The sequence below is a fragment of the Genypterus blacodes genome, unplaced genomic scaffold, assembly GCF_046128005.1.
Source record: "Genypterus blacodes isolate CSIRO-AG114 ecotype Tasmania unplaced genomic scaffold, CSIRO-AGI_Gbla_v1 ptg000028l_1, whole genome shotgun sequence".
Lineage (NCBI taxonomy): Eukaryota > Metazoa > Chordata > Actinopteri > Ophidiiformes > Ophidiidae > Genypterus > Genypterus blacodes.
This window is the reverse complement of record NW_027466841.1, coordinates 547,829-564,529: the sequence shown is the minus strand read 5'-3', so window position 1 is coordinate 564,529 and position 16,701 is coordinate 547,829. Positions and strand designations below refer to the sequence as shown.

The 16,701-nt window shown below is 45.1% G+C and overlaps 1 protein-coding gene across 1 annotated transcript; it reads left to right on the top strand.

Moving 5' to 3' along the window:
- The first annotated feature begins 561 nt into the window (after positions 1-561).
- Positions 562-14,579, top strand: tmem184a (transmembrane protein 184a). Its single transcript, XM_076143967.1, has 9 exons — positions 562-965; positions 1,399-1,620; positions 4,657-4,822; positions 5,779-5,869; positions 8,148-8,223; positions 10,921-11,012; positions 11,907-12,076; positions 12,166-12,363; positions 14,325-14,579. The coding sequence occupies exons 2-9, from the start codon at positions 1,399-1,401 to the stop codon at positions 14,552-14,554; spliced, it is 1,245 nt and encodes a 414-aa protein (XP_076000082.1). The 5' UTR covers positions 562-965; the 3' UTR covers positions 14,555-14,579.
- Positions 14,580-16,701: the final 2,122 nt, after the last annotated feature.

Below are 16,701 nucleotides of genomic sequence, written 5' to 3'. Positions count from 1 at the left end.
TATGGAACGTGAGCGTCTGAAATGAATGAATTTATTTTAAAAATGTGCCTGTTGGATGATTGTCTATCTGCTCCACACAGGCCAACATGCTGTGACATAGCTGACGGCTAAGAAAACAATTTGTTTTTGTCCTGAAGACTTTTTACATTTGTATTTTCAAAACAAAAGTGCAAGTTATAAAAGTAATTTACTTGGTTGTGGATTTTGCTTCTACTGTATCTGTACAAAACAACACTTAATGGGCCTTCAAGATGAGATGATGGTTGAAGATTAAAGGAAGTATAGAGGTATAATAAATATTTTTTGCCAGACATAGCAGCTAAATAAATGCCGAGTAAAATCATGGAACACGGATAAACTTACGAAATAAAATAAAATACACAAATTAAACGTAGAGTATCAGATTAAAGGATCTAGGGAGAGAGAGAGCACCGAAACCTAAAACCTGATCTCCAGCCTCCATCTAAACATTGTGGCGCCATTAAAACAAACAGCGCAGAGATACTCCGGCCAACAACAGTGACGTCACCACGCCTTCCCATCCGACGAGGCGCGCGCTCACGTGACCGGTTCACCTGCGACCAACCTGTCTGATCCGCGCTGCTGCTCCCAGGCGCCGCTCGAGGACTGACACACACACAGACACAAAACACACACAAATCTGTTTTTCTCACACATTCTCACCCAAACGCAGATTCTCACCGTGATGTTTTGACCTTTGAGCCTGAAGCGTACTTGGACTTAGAAGCGCCGCTGCCTGATGACTTGTGCCGGACTTCGACCTCCGAAAAATTAACCTGCGACGAACAAGGAAGTATTCGACCGCTGAGCTCTGCTGTTACCTGCTCGCACACCTGCTCACTTCTCCCCATGTTTAGCTCGTAATTCCGCTTTATTCGGGTTTTTCTGGGTTGACTTGTCGACATTAGACGCCGGGCTGGATAAAGCTCCTTCCCCGGGATAAGGTGAGCTGCTGCTGCTGTCTGTTTACATGTAAACCACAAGCTTAAGAACATTTGACTGTCCGTAGGTCAAGATGTCACCTGTACGTAGAGGAAACAGTCATTGTCAAATTACAACAAAATTACAACCTTAAGTGTGGTTTTTAGTTCATATGTGTAAAAAAAGGGATTTTGGACTTCAAAGGCCTTTACTTCCTCTTATTTTAGTTTAGTGTTATCCAAGTCTGTTACTTACTGTTGACTGACTAACAATGGTTCGATATTTTATTGCTGCTCAATGTGTGACAGCTAACTCAGCTTATTCTTGAACACTTCAGACTAAAGTTCTTGAATTTTAATTGTCTTAATTGTCCCCTGTCTGTCAAACAGGGGAAATATTAGGTTGAAAGAGCTATACTGACTCTTTGTGGGGTTTTTTTTGTGTGTGTATTTCCAGATGAACAGCTCACTGGAAGACACTGTCTCAGCGTCCAGCACTGATTCCATCCTCCACCTGAATGCACCGATTCTTCCAGACCAGTCAGACGTCTCCAACATGACCATTATTCGTACGAGCAACGGGTCACTGGTGGAGCAGCAGATGTTTCTGAGCACGGTAGCTGCTCAGGGCCTCTCGGGCATATTTGTCTGGTCGGCCCTGCTCATAACCTGCCACCAGGTGAGTTATCTCACATAGGCCAAAATCACACGTAAAAATCTGTTCTAAACGCTCCCAGAAATCGCAAATAGCTGTTAATGCGGCCCCGGAGCACTCGGTCGCTCAGAGTCCAATGCAAATGTGTAATAACAGATTTGGTTTTGAATGATGCTCCTCCTTTGCCAGAGGACAGAAACAGTGTCTCATATCAATAACAGCCTCCAGTCAGTTCAGCTGCTCAGGTATCTGCTGCTCCTCGGATCAGGAGTTACCGTTTGCTCTCCTCCCTGGTGTGACACTATTCAGTTGCTTTGTGGGAACGTTTTGCTTACTCTATCGCTGAAAAATGGTTTTAGTATATTCAGTTATCTCTCAGAGGCAAGAGACAACACAGCTCAGCCTAAACCACCTTCACCCACAAGCTCCTCCAGTAATGCTGTAAATGAATGTTCCCTTATGCACAGGGTTGTTACACACTGTGCACAGATGATAGCTTATCATTATGCTTTTATCATTTGCAGGGATTGCAGCAGGGCGCAGTGTGTTATCAGCAGGGAAATCAATGATATTGAGATTACACATTCAGGCCTATAAAAGACAAAGGTCTTGTTTTTTTCCTGATTGCTTTGATTTGTGTTGTGCAGCAGCTGAAATAACAGTTTAATGAATTTATAGCCATAACATGGAGTGTGCGTCTACCCAGCTCTCTGGGCGGATTGGCAGGTTGCTAATAAGGAATGCTAGTCCGTCCTGTATGTTCGCAGCCTTCCAGCATTGTATAATTACCCGTTTCATCTTACCGACCCAAATCTGTGCTTGTTCAGGTCTCTGTCTTTATGTAAAGGCACTTGTTAAGCAAAGCATGTGCTATTTAGACAATTTAATTGACCAAATGAATAACAAGGGTATCCACAGGGGGACTGAAGCGGGTTCGCAACAGGCAATCGTTGCTTTCACAGGGAGAATGAAATGGCCTGTAGGGCTGCAGCGCCTGTAGTGTTTCATCTGACTTTGCTCCGGAGGATTGTAATAGACTCTTACGCTCGCATCCTGAATACTAAACACAGATCGACAGTGACCTCAAATCCTCTTTGTTGTAAATGGCCGACGCTTCTTGCGCTGGTATTCACCGGGAGTTTGGCTCATTGTTCTCGGTGGGGTTATTGCTGAAATTTGTCTGGGATGTGCTTTGGTTGAAAACTGATATTCAGGGTGCAGTCCTGCATTTGTAACATGTCTGCATAATGGAGTTTATTTCCTTGAGGAAAATAGGAGGGCATCAGCCTGCAGCCTGCTTCACTTATCACTGAACATGGGCCGATGCTTCATCTGTCAGGGTCCAACATCAACACTCTAATGGACGTTAAGTGACGTTGCAAACATCAAGAAGAGTGGACGAGCAATTTCTTCACTCACACAGATGATTTAAATGATATCAGTCAACTATTTGGAGTCAAATTAGACAAAAAATCAGACAGACAGGCAGACGGGCAGACAGACAGACAGACAGACAGTAGACAACGATAGAAGTTTTCTAAGGCCCTGAACACCACAATCACCTTGTGTCCTAGATAAGAGTGCAGCCGTGTTCTGCGTTTTACAGGCTACATAACATGAAATCTAAATACAGCAGGTGGACTCTGACTGATTGCTTACCTACCCGAATATGGTTGTAAACTGAGCTTAGGTTGATTTAATTTGCGATAACACAAGCTAATGATAACATATTTCTCCTTGTGTACCTTTTTGTTTTACAACTGATAAGAGATGCTGAAGTTGTCACACACAAAACTTCTAAATCCTTTGTGAACACGCTCGGGCCGGATAATCCATTTAATAAGCACAGAGCTGCTTGATTCGTTTTCCTGGGACTCTCCTGCTTGTTATTTGTTTCCTGCTTGTTATTTGGAAGTGAACGTGTCAAACTGAAGCCGTGTGAGACAGACTGCAGTCGTCTCACTCTAACCGCCACCATAAATACAACACTTTGTCTTATATTTCTCTACACCGTATATTTGATTTGATTCCTTAGCGTCAGTTGAGTTATCGCACCACGCCGCCATGCAAATCCTACGTGTGCTGCAGTGTTTGGTTAAGGATGAAATGGATCAGCCACTTCCAATCTCAAATGTATCGGTAATCCCATCACAAGTGGTTGGTAGGCGACTTCCGAGCCTTCTGCAACGACGGCTGGGTGTTAAATAAAAGCAAAGCCCAGATGCTAAGTCGGTGTATGTATGTGTTGGACCAGATGTTTCTTTGCTACAACGCTTTCATCACCGCCCTGTTGAAAGCGATGCAGAAGCGAGCGAGAGGCCAGTTGGTGCCAAATGATATCCGTGTATTCCGGACGTGCTGCCTCTCCTTCTCGGCCGATATGCACCCGCCGCCGCTCGCTCGCTCGCTGAATTTGAAACATATTAAATACCAAAGGTCAGTCGAGAGCTTTATCTCCACAGTGAAGAGGAGCTTCGTTTACAGATCCCAGTCTTCTCCTCGGAACAAGATAAAGCTCTACAGTATAAACCTACTGCCACTTCAAACAAGAAATAGGCTTTAAACGTGCCGCTCCTTAAACCTGGACTAATGTGTGGTTATTAAAGGAGGTTTTAAGTGATCTTTTGTTCTCATCCAACCCGCTGCTGCGTTTCATCGTGTTGGAGCCCCCTGGCAGACGCGGCAACATAGAGATGTAGCAGTCGAGTGCAAGACGACGTTTATCTTTACATCATGTACGTCAAATGGAAGAAATCGGATGTCAGGGACTTGAGGGTTTGTTATTTAAGTTGTGTTGTTGCTCTAAATCTTTAAATCACAACGTAGCTTAATGAGGAAATTGTCTCTTATCCTAGTTGCTGTGATTCTGAAATTTGTTTTTGTTGGCAAACAGTCAACACACACACACACACACATATCGCTGTACCGCACAACCTTCTTCTTCTGTCCTCATGTGTAAACAAGGTGCAGTGTGTCATTGTTATTCTCAACCCTAACCCTGGAAGTTGAATCGCATTCATGTCGTTGTTTTTCATCCACGGCTCCGTCTTTCCCCCGCAGATTTACACACACCTTCGATCCTACACCGTCCCCAACGAACAGCGCTACATCATCCGCATCCTGTTCATCGTGCCGGTTTACGCCTTCGACTCTTGGCTCAGCTTGCTCTTCATCAGCAACAATCAGTACTATGTGTACTTTGATTCTGTGCGAGACTGCTACGAGGGTAAGTACAGTACCCCCCCCCCCCCCCCCACACACACACACACACACACACACACACACACACACACACACACACACACACACACACCCGCCCTGTAAACTGAACCCGATGCCCCTTTGTTGTTTTATTGCCCTAGTGTTATAAAGCGATGGAGTGAATTCCTCTTCCTCACTGTGTCACATATCTGCCGTTACTAGGATACACAAGAAAAGAAACTGACCAAACGAGTTTTCCCCCACCGCTCTCTGTCGTCATGTTGTGGGCGACCCGATTGTCAGAGAGGTGTTGTGTTTCCATGAGGTGTAAGTTAAGCGGGTTGAAGATGAAAAGGAAAAAAGTGTGTCTTTCGCTTTAGGACAATTCATTTCAAATGTGTGTTATAATGTGTCCTGTTTAACCCTACATGCTCACATATTATGTAAATCCATAGATTCCCCATTGTGGTTTAATTACCGTTCTAGTTTTAAGCCCAAAGTACTCAACCGATGTCAAAGGTGACTCAAATGCAAAAATGGATTACATGTCATTTGAGAAGGCGGAAAAGTTGAAAATGCATTATTCAGTTAATTAGTTTCCGGTTTGCGGGCCGATCCTGCAGCTGATGGATTCACGGGAACCACCAGCGGCTGCAGCTGAACCATAATGAACCTCCTCTTGACTGGACACCAGCTGCATTAGCTTCATCTAATCCCTCCCTAAATAGCAACCCAAGGATTAGGAAGGGATTTTCCAAGACACGGAGCCCTGGGAAGCTTTTAAACGTAGCAAGCCGAAACAGTTATTGTTCCAAATTGTGGTTTTTAATTAAATTTACTTCCCGACGTCATAATTTAACCCCGCAATCAAATTACCCATGACGGCGATGGGAATTGTTGAAATCGTGGCCGTAAGCAGCGTTGCCAGTTGGGATGTGAAGCATTAACTCTCTCTCTCTCTCTCCTCTTTCTTTGTTCCAGCGTTTGTCATTTACAACTTCCTGAGTCTGTCCTTCGAGTATCTGGGAGGCGAGAGCGCGATCATGTCAGAGATCCGAGGGAAGCCCATAGAGTGAGTAACTGGGGTATTTATTCATGCTCAAACAGTCTGCTATTTTTGAAGTATTCAAAGTTTTGACTCTCTAGCAGCTAGATATCCTACAAGTTTGACTTCAAAAACTCTTTAATCTGTGACATCAGTCGATCCTTTATCTGGCAGCCTTTGACCAGCCTTTGATAGGACTTGGCTCGACTCATCCGTGCGACTCAACCGCTCTTTGCTGAGCTGCAGAGACGGTGGAGACGCCGAGGTTTGAGCCCTGAGCCCCGATTGGCTGCGGCTCAGCTTTAACAGCAGCCACGCAGAACTTGAACTTTCATCACCATTTTGTTGTTGCTGACGACGAGACAAAGACGTGTTGCGTTGGTGTGAGGGTGGATGGATATAACCTGGGCTTGACACATGAGGAAGTGAAAAAGGGGTAATTAGTATTAAGTAGTCATTGTTTAGGTGTCGTGAAGTTCTGGGAGCTGTTCTACATGGACAAACTAGGCAAACCTGCTTTGATGATATGTACCATATATGTGCTTGTAGCTTTGGGACACCTCACAGCTCAGTGCCTCGTGGTGTGTATGTTCTTTATACCCCACGGCGTCACATAGCATGACACAAACCTTAAGGGAACACGCTTAACTCTGCTTTACAGCAAAGAGTCTCACCACCGAAAAATCAATATCTCATTTTAGAATGAGATGAAACTCCAGTAATCCAAGTAGAGAATTTAGGAGACGAGCAACACAACGCAGCACAACAAAATGAGTTTGAAAAGAAGATGAGCAACAAAACAATCATCGCTCCAATCACATGCACGCTGATGGTTTTGGAGCACAAGTGCTGAATTAATGCGAGCGATCCACTCTGGTAGAAAACAGAAGGGCTCTCGGGTCCGTCTGACTGTGGAGTGGATTGTAATCAGTTAGATGGAACATTAATTAGATCACACAATCTTTATTATTTAACTGTCAGAGGACTTTAATGCCAATTCATGCAAACAATGTATTTATGTCCACAGCAGATTGTGGGAAAAAACTCAAAGTTATTTATTAGCTCACAATGTCATTCCAGAAGAAAGACACACACACACACACACACACACACACACACACACACACGCACACACACGCACACACACACACACACACACACACACACACACACCCCGAAGTCCTCCACACAATGAACAATGCGTTGGACTTTGGTCAAACGACAGGCAAATACAATACATTTGTTTCCCAAATTTAATTTGACTGACTCGGCCCGTATTTGCGGCCCCGTATCTGCAAGAGGCCGAGTTGTACCTGTGTGTTATCGCCCTGCACCGGTCACTGAGATAATGACAGAGCTGAGAAAACACACATCACTCCAAACCAGGAGTCTGGATCTGCCACAGTATCACAGCCACAGAGGCTCGCTGTGGGAAAAGGGTCTGTCCTCCCACACACACTGTAGAAAGTGTCTGTGAAGCTTCCATATTTACCCCAAAGACAGTGTGAGTAGTGCAGAAGTGGTCCAGGATGGTTGATATGGCAGCTCAGGCATGTATTTACTGAGCACTTAAGCAGTTTACCGAGTCTGAGGCTGTCAGTGTGTCACCCAAAGCAATGAGGGCAGCACCCGAGGAGTGTAGCTGAAGGTGCTCTTTACCTGCATCAGCACGCTATGAGAGGGGAGAGACTTAATGCAGGATGGAGCCGAGTTCAGTCCTCCTCCTCCTCCTCCTCCTCCTCCTTTGAGCTGCTGCCTCCAGGCTGTCCAGGCTCAGCTGTGAAACAGAGACACATTTTCCACTTGGTTTATCCCGCCTGGCCTGTCAGAACACCACTTTAGAGTCAGAGTATGTTGGAGACTAATTAATAACCAGAAAAGAAAATACAGTGATTCAGATTTACCAGAAGACCTTAAACCTTTAAACGTGGAATGTGTTGCGCTTCATTTTTTCAGCGTGTCTGTGTTAAACACGGTCACAGCTGTTGTTCACACACTGCTGCTGCTGCTGCTTCCTGTAAGATGAACCCAGAGGTCCCTGAACTCTGCTTTAGGTTTTATCTTTTTCTCTGTAACATCTACCTGCCTGTACACCTGGGTCTTTACAGAGACGGCCTGTTTCTACTCAGTGTGCACAGCGTTACTACAGTAAAGGAGAATAGAGGTGGATCAGTGTGTTTTTTTCGCACAGTAGACGATTGCACTCTTTATGGTGCCTCAGCTCTCCTATGCTGTGTGCATAGAGTGGCTCAGTGTGTAACTGGACCCTTTTCTTTAATAACGCCTCATATTCTCATCTCCCCAGGTCGAGTTGCCTGTATGGAACCTGCTGCCTGGTTGGAATGAGCTACTCCATTGGCTTTCTGAGATTCTGTAAACAGGTGAGCTTCAATCATCCCCCTTATCAGAACTTGAGAGATAGTGAAATACATTTGCACACATTGGAAAAAAGGAAATCCACCGAATTGTCATTTTTGAAACAAGCTGCAGAGTAAATGACCCTTTTTGCACAGACCGCCACACTGCTTGTAAATGAGGGTCATTATAATTGTCTGTCTGCGTTTCAAGCAGACAGCATCCACCGGTTAAAAAAGGGAAACAAAAGCAATTGGGTCCAGGTGAAAGCAGCGTGGTAATAAATACAGAGCGATGATGGGAGCTGTCGGCTCCTCACCCCCCCTCCCCTTCTCTCCCCGTGTACCTTGGGATGCTGCACAAGCTCTCAGAGTAACACTGATAGAAATTGGAATCGAGGGTTATATCTTCAAAACAAAATACACACTGAAATGAAGATTCTTTTTTAAAACAGCCAGCGATAAGCACTCGGCCCTGACAGGAGGCCGCGCGTGAAGCTTCTTTCCAAAGCCCTCGGCTCTCTGCTGGCACATGTGAGAGGGATCATGGGTGTTTGGCTCTAAAAGGACAATTGAAGATATGAATTCACGTGGTGTGAAAAAGAGTGTGTCGTGATTTCTGTTTTGTATTTGTGTTTACCACAAAGCTCACACTGCGGAGCTGCAGCATGGTAGGACAGCAGATGTGTGTGTATTCACCTCTTCACTTATGTGTTACATGCTGATTCACCCGCCAATGGTCTATGTCGCGTTCTGCTGCAAGTAGAAGTAGAAATGCGTGTTCTGTGATTGCAAACGCTGAAAATGTTGCCGCATTCTGAACGAGCGCCTGAAAGAATGAAGCTGTGAAGGCCTAAAACAGGTCTGACTGATTTCTGTATCTGAATGGTATAAGTATGGAGGCCGCAGGAACATTTGAATGTATTTGAATAGGAAATGGCTAAAAGAAAATAGGAAGTTAGAAGAGCCTGAAGACATGAAGGGCCTGAAGGAAGGTTGAAGCCATTTGAATAGGTTTTAATGGGGAAGTTACAGCTGAAAATTGCAGGATATTTCATGAAAATGTGAAAGATATGAACACCAAAAGTCATAGCCATCATCTCTTAAATATTTAAATGTTTGAATGGTGTCTGTAGGTTCAAGTATGTGCAATTAGTTCACTGCCAAAAACAACAATACCTGCTTCCGCAATCAAACAGCAACGACAGAAGAACATTTGCTGCTAATAGAAGGTTATTTGTCACTCTAATGAGATTTAACAGGTTTAAATTGGTGAATAAATAGAAATGTTGAACTGGTTGAGATATGGGAAGAAATCTGGATTTGTGGTGGTCCAGACTTAATTCTCTCAAACCTAGAGGGGAAACATCAGTGAGTTTTCTTTGAAGGGCTTCTGGATAAACAGCCACAACTAAACGAAAATACTAAAAGTACCAGATTGGACTTTAGCGAGGAACATTAAAATTCTGCGGAGGCTTGTGTGTGCGATAAGAAGAGGGGTTAACAAATAAATCACCGATATGAGGAAGCAGCCTGGAGTTGTGGTGCTTGGTGTGGGATAAGGTGGCGGGATAAGCCGCTCCCGCATCCCGAATCTGCCGTTTTCTTCTTGACATTTCAGGTTTTGCAGAATATTGTAGGCCTTTTAATTCACATTCTTCTGTTCATATGTGTGGGGGAGGAGGTCTGGCCTTTGTTGTTTACTTTTTCATTGCTCGGTGTTGTGCTTTTTAAGGTAGAAAGAGTGGAAAGAATACACAAGCAGGTGATGTTAAAACGGTCCACAAACAGGGTCGTTGTCGGGGAAAAAGTCCTGTGAGATTTCCCGGCGGGAATTAAAGATGCAGAATGGACGGCAGCACGGAGACGCAGAGACAGTAAACACAACAGCCTTGTTTAAGTGGACGCCTGCCACAGGTCTTAACCGTGTATAAGTATGCAGTCACTGACTCCCAACTTAATTCGAGGCTGGAACCCAAATCAAGCAGAGTTGCCAGTGTGTATTGTTTGCTGAATGTCAAGCGTGTCAGGATGTGTCAATGCCAAAATTACAGTATTTGTTTTGAGAGTAATCTGACTGACAGCCCGGCACCCAAACAGGCACAGGCCGAGCAAACGCGGCGATCGCTCAAAGCTTCAAAGTAAATCAGTAAAATAAATGATTATTGATGTCATTTTGGCGAGCCCGGCGCCGAGTGTGGCCGTTCAGAATGCCGCCCTCCAGCTAATCGAGTTGAACACCCCTGGTTTATTGCTTTCAAGTGCCGCGGCAGTGATGGGACTTCAGAGCAGCTTCTGTCAAATTGGTTGGTTCAGGCTTCAGTACACAGCACAGAGGACCCCTGTCTGCTCCACTCTGATACTGCATGCAGGTCGACAACACACACACACACGCGCGCTTCTGTTGTTCCAGCCCCCCGTCTCCGTCCACATCAGTGGTGAGACGCCGGCGTGAGGGGATTTTCAGACGGAGGAAAGGCAGAGTTTCACTAAGGACAGATTCCGTCTATCCTGAGGCGAAGTGTGGAGAGAACCTGTCCGTCAAAACAATGTGTCTGACCACAGAGTTAATACAGATGCTGAATAATGATAGTTTCATTTGTACGGATCAGAATAAAGACTCACAACAATCGGGGCATGCGGCCATAATAAGCAAGAGCCGCTTCGTTACAGGGGTTGATCTTGCGGATGTGTCTCACTCTCTAACCTGTATTGTGTTTCCAGGCAACTCTCCAGTTCTGCGTGGTCAAGCCCATCATGGCCGTCATCACCATCATCCTGCAGGCCTACGGCAAATATCACGACGGAGACTTCAAGTGAGTGCCTCATTTCCCGTTCCGTGTCGCTCTCCTCGTCTCGCACAGTTGCGTGATTGCTGGAGGAAATTTACAACCTGCGTTCCAATAGCTTGAGTGTTTCTGAAAGGGAGTCTCATGCAGGTCTCCCTTTCTCTTATTGTGAAGTAATGATCTCTAAGTCGCACTGTAAGTGTCTTTGATTGACACGTACCGTAGGTGAGATGCAGTGTGTCAGATCACTGCTGTTATTACCTTGGGTGTGACTTGACAAATGACTGAGGTGAAATTGCAGACTGACAAAATTAATTTCAGGGTATTTTCCCGCATGTAGCCTGAGCCGGTAAGGCCCTGGCAGAATGTGGAGAGGCTATTCGAAAGGAGTGTCGCACTGTGTAATCAAAGGCAGTGGCAGCGTCCATTTACCCTGACTTACATAGAGGGGCTATCATGCAGGATCTGTGACGCCGCTTGTTCTTACCCTGACTTTGAAAGAGCAAGTTCAACATTGGGGCTCCAGGCTGAAGTTGACAATCTACAACAAAGCTGTAATTGTGGCTTATTTGGCCCGTAGTGTTCAACAGGAACATTAGTAGGCGGGGGGGGAAATGCACATTAGTGGTTTTTCCGGCTCTGCAGCAGCGCCGCGATGATGCACAGATTGTTGACTTCTATTCTTTCAGCCAACCATGCTGTCCCTGCTTGCATGGGAGTGATTAAAGAAGTCACAGCTGAGTCCTCAGAGAGACGCTCAGAATGCAAAGAGGCTGGATCGACTGTAAAATATCTGCATTCACGGGCTGAAGCCTCCAATAAGAGCGAGATATCGTCAAGAAAAAGCCTTTAAGAAACACTACCTGCAATAAGATCCTGATAACGTGTTTGGTTTTGTTAATAACGTTCTGTTTGTTCCAGTGTGAATGGAGGATATCTGTACATCACCATCATCTACAACTTCTCCGTCAGCCTGGCTCTCTACGCGCTCTTCCTCTTCTTCTTCGCAACGAGCGACCTCCTCAGGCCGTACGAACCGGTGCTGAAATTCCTCACAATCAAGTCCGTCATCTTCTTATCCTTCTGGCAAGGCAAGTCCGTCCCTCCGCACCGACACACCTTTTAGTAAGACTATTTTAGGATAAAGTAATCAACCGGTGGTTAAATGTGCGTTTTCCAGGCATGGTGCTGGCCATCCTGGAGCGCTGCGGCGTCATTCCCAACGCGCTCTTCATCGACGGACAGGAGGTGGGCGCCGGCACGGTGGCGGCGGGCTGGCAGAACTTCATCATCTGCATCGAGATGTTCTTCGCCTCCATCGCCCTCCGATACGCCTTCACCTGCAACGTCTACCAGGAGAAAAAGAACGAAGTACCAGGTGAGCGCTGCGGGCTGTGCGGGAGGGGAAGGTGGATGCGCTCGAGCAGATCATTACCTCTTCCTCTTCCTTTTCCCCTGCCTTTAAAACATGTTGACATGTTCTGAGGCTAATTACCCGTCTCCCCCTGCAGAATGAGGACTGACACCGACTGGAAAGTGTTAGCAGGAGCAGTAATTGCATTGCTGCGTGCCGTTTTTCAAGCTTTTTGCCCGCAGTCAAACTGAATTTAACCTCTTTAACCTGTATTTTCACCTTAAATCGCCCCCTTTTCAACGCGAGATAGCAATATCTGATGTGTACCTGCCTCACTGAAGATGCTTTATGCCGCTGAAGGACATATTCTAACCCAAATGCCACATTTGAAATGTGAATATTCTAGATGCCTTTTCATCCACATCTCTTCACATTCCTCCCTACGTGTTGGGCATCTTTACAAACTTTAGCTTCTTCACTATAATTCAAAATGACATCCAGTGGGCTTGACCAACTTTTATCTGTCAGGATTGCCCTGTTGCTTGCGTTGAAAGGTCAAATTTTGCATTCCATTCCCATATTCCAAACATGATTTGCAACTCCAGGATGCTCGCACATTCACGAACCCCCGTCTCGTCAAAGCGATGCTGTTGTGAGCCGTGTGTCAGGTTTGAGGTCGGCAGGGGTTCCTATCCACGTAATGGCAAACATTGTTACCCCCGGCGCGGAGGACAGCTGCCAGCGAGGCAAACCGGGGCGGAAGATGGAGAGGAACATAAAGCCTCAGTACAGTAACCGGTGGGGAGCGAGCGGGACCCCTTTGACGTCAGCGCTGCTGTTAGTCGGGAGACAAATGGAAGCCGAGGGAAAAGCCTTCCGCAGCGATATCAATCATTTTGCCATTCTCCTCCCGCTTATAGGAAAACCCCAAAGCCTGCCTGAGCTGCTTAACATGCAGAAAGAGCCCAAAAAAAGCCCAAGTGCTCATGAAGACTGACACATTTACAGATGAAATACATTCAACATGGCCATTTATATTTCATGCAGATCAAAATGAAAGACGATAATGATAAAAGTAAAAAAAAATCTTCCCGGTACATTTTTCATCCCCACATGGGTTAAAAACGGTTACACTCGCTCTCCGGCTCCACAGGGATGTTAATGTGACCCTGAGAGGCTTGATGGCTCATTATTATTTAGTTGCTTTATTGAACACTTCCTCATTCGTCTTATTGCCGCTCACGACCTGTTCCTCCCTGCGACTGCACACACATCTTCAGGTGTTCATGTGCTTTGGTTTGGCCCAGTTTCAGCAGCAAGAAAAGCTTCAAGCTGATATTCGGTACACTGTCCTCTCCTCTCCTGCCCCCCCCCCCCTTCCTCCCTCCTCCTCCTCTTTGCCGTCTCCATGATCTGACCCGATCTGCACTGCCACTGACCCTGAAACAGAAAGCTTGTAAACGTCTCTGTCTCTCTCGCTCTCTCTCTTTCTCTCTCTCTCTCTCTCTCTCTTTGCCTTGGACTCTCTGTTGGTCGCAGAATAAATACAACCTGGAGCTCAGCTGGTTGCTAAGGGGACCATCTGTGGAGACTCAGAGCTGTTCAGCCTTGACTCCTCGTAAATCCTCTGCAGGCCCACATATGGTGACCGCCGACAGCCTGAAGTCATAATCTGTGAAAGTGCTGATATCCATTTAATGTGGATATTAATGTTCCACTTTCCAGTCGACCCAATAACGTCACTTTCATTATGATCTGTATTAATTTAGTATCGTATCATTTCCCTTCTTTCGGTTTAATGAAATGACATATATGGTGTGGTACAGTGGGGAGTATTCATTTCCTCCCCCGCTCACGTCTCTTTGTCTCTACTCACATAAATGCTGAGGGACGTGACTGTGCAGCTTCATCGTGACACATTTCACCTTATTACACACTGATTTCACGGTTTGATTGTGTTTCTCCTGTGCCCGTTGGCCCCGCAGAGAACAGCGCCCCCATGCAGAGCATCTCCAGCGGTTTGAAGGAGACCATAAACCCAGGAGACATCGTGCAAGATGCCATCCACAACTTCTCGCCGGCGTACCAGCAGTACACCCAGCAGTCCACGCAGGAGGTGGTGCAGCCCAGCCAGAACGGGAAAGCAGCCGCCAGCACCAAGGGCTCCAAGAAATCTGACAAAATCATGCTGATCACCTCCGATGATGAGTTCTAGGCTTTTTTCCAGCAGGATCCAGGTGTTTGCTTCCCTCCGTCCCCCCTCAACACCCCCCAAGGAAACAGCTGTTCGACCGAATGTATAAAAGCGGATTGAATCTATGCTCTTCATTTTCATCCTCTCAGTATTTAAACCAAACTGCTTCCTTCTGCCCTGTTTTAATGAATAATTGAAGCGCCCTGAGCTCAAAGGACTTAACTATGATTTTATTTAATGAGCAGTGAGCCGATCTGTCCTAACAAGTAATAATCCGTCACCTCTGCTGGAGCTTTGCTTTTTTTTTTTTCGGAACATCCAGATCCGTTCTGCAATGTTCCATGATCACGCATCTGCTCTCATCACGTCACGTCGCCGCCGCCGCCGCCGCCGCTCACATTTCCTGGCCATCTGAAGTGAGCTGTCCTGGATTCATTACAGTTCCAAAGAGGAGATGATTAATATGTGACTCCAGGTGGGAAGCGGGGAAGCCAGCGCCGGCTGGGAATGACAGTTCAGCGACTGCTTCTCACTTGTGTGTGTGTTTGAAGTATTTCGCTGAGCATTCCGCTGCACGGCTTCCTGACAAATGGAAGGGATTCGTTCAAAGACGCATCGGTTTTGGAGCAGGCACTTCAAACTGCACTGACTGTCGCACTCTGAAATCCTTTGTATGTAATGTGCAATTGGATAAACCTGTCGCCTAAGTGAGGGGATGTAGTGCGCCCATCCGTCTCCTCGGCGCGCTACGGAGTGTAAATCAGTGCAACTAGACAGCAGTCAGCTGTGTTTCTCGTGTTCCACGTCTATTCATGCTTCTGTGCTCCAGACATGATAAACTATGTACATAATTTGACTGGTGAAGATATTTTATTATTGTTAAACATCTGTGTTCAGATTGTGAATTGAGGATTTCTTTTTTTAATAAGATGTGTTTGCTTCAGGAGTCGTTGCACCAAACCAACATTTGCTGTCTTGATCTCTACGTGGGAAGAGGAAACAAACCCGCGTGTCGTACGTATGTGAGCTTTAAGGGACTTCATTAAGGGCTTAGTTTCCCTCTAGACTTTTAATGCACCTGTCTTAAACTGTACAACGTCACGGCAGTCTGTTTATATTTTGAGGAATAGTTTTTTTTTTATGCTCCCACAGCCTCTTGTGCCAATGTTAGCTGTCTTTCCAGGAAAGCAGGCGTTCACCTAGCTGGGTTTGAAACCATCTTTGAAAATAAACATTAATGTGTTCACACTTCATATCAGCATGCTGTCATTACATCCAGAGATTCTATTATGGGAACATTTCCTGACCTTAAACACACATTTTAATGAGGAAAAAGCTTTATTCAAAAGTAAAAAAACAAAACAAAAACACAGCAGATCTATTTAAAGGAATAATTTTACCGTTTCTAATCAGAACAGAAACCAATCCAGATTTTATTTGTACATGAGGGTAGTTCATTGAGAAAACATGTCAATAAATGAATGAAAAATTAAAAAATAATTTAGATGTTTTATCATAAAATTACACAAACCAATGAAATAAATACAAAACATATGAGCAGAGTAATTGTTTGGGTACATACGGGTTCATGCTGCCTTATTACTGTCACTTTACACTCACTCACTCATCTGGAGTGGAATCAGGAAATTCCATTTACCATGAAAGTCTGTCCTATAATTTAACAAAGTAACTGCTGCTATTGAACTAACATTCACAATGTGTTCTGTCCTTTATTTCACCCACAAAAGTCCATTTGACATCCAGAGTCTCACCACTGCATTCTTTGTATCGTGAAGCTTATTCTGAATTTACAGGCAAATCTCTTTGATTTACAATATGAACTTTCTATGTTTACACTTAAATAGCTTGTAGGACTGACAAAGCTTGGGCTCCATGTCAGAGCTTACTTAACATACTTTTATTTGCTTTTTAGGAAAAAAACGTCATAACTGAATCTGAATACCTACATAATATACTAGAAAAACATTATTATAATATAATAGCATGTCATGATGGTTCCTAAGAACATGCAGCATGACCTCTGGCATCTTTAAGTCCCATTACACAGAGAGTATTTAGGCCTAACTCAGTAAACATTTGGTAATATTCCCATCCATTTAAATTCTATTTAAGGCTACCTAAAAGCTATTTAATAAACTTATTTAATT

Excerpts from the sequence above, each read along its gene's own strand:
- tmem184a (XM_076143967.1), top strand. The coding sequence starts at position 1,399 with ATGAACAGCTCACTGGAAGACACTGTCTCAGCGTCCAGCACTGATTCC. Across the intron at positions 11,013-11,906 it reads TATCACGACGGAGACTTCAA|TGTGAATGGAGGATATCTGT; the intron begins GTGAGTGCCTCA and ends TGTTTGTTCCAG. Across the intron at positions 12,077-12,165 it reads CTTCTTATCCTTCTGGCAAG|GCATGGTGCTGGCCATCCTG; the intron begins GCAAGTCCGTCC and ends TGCGTTTTCCAG.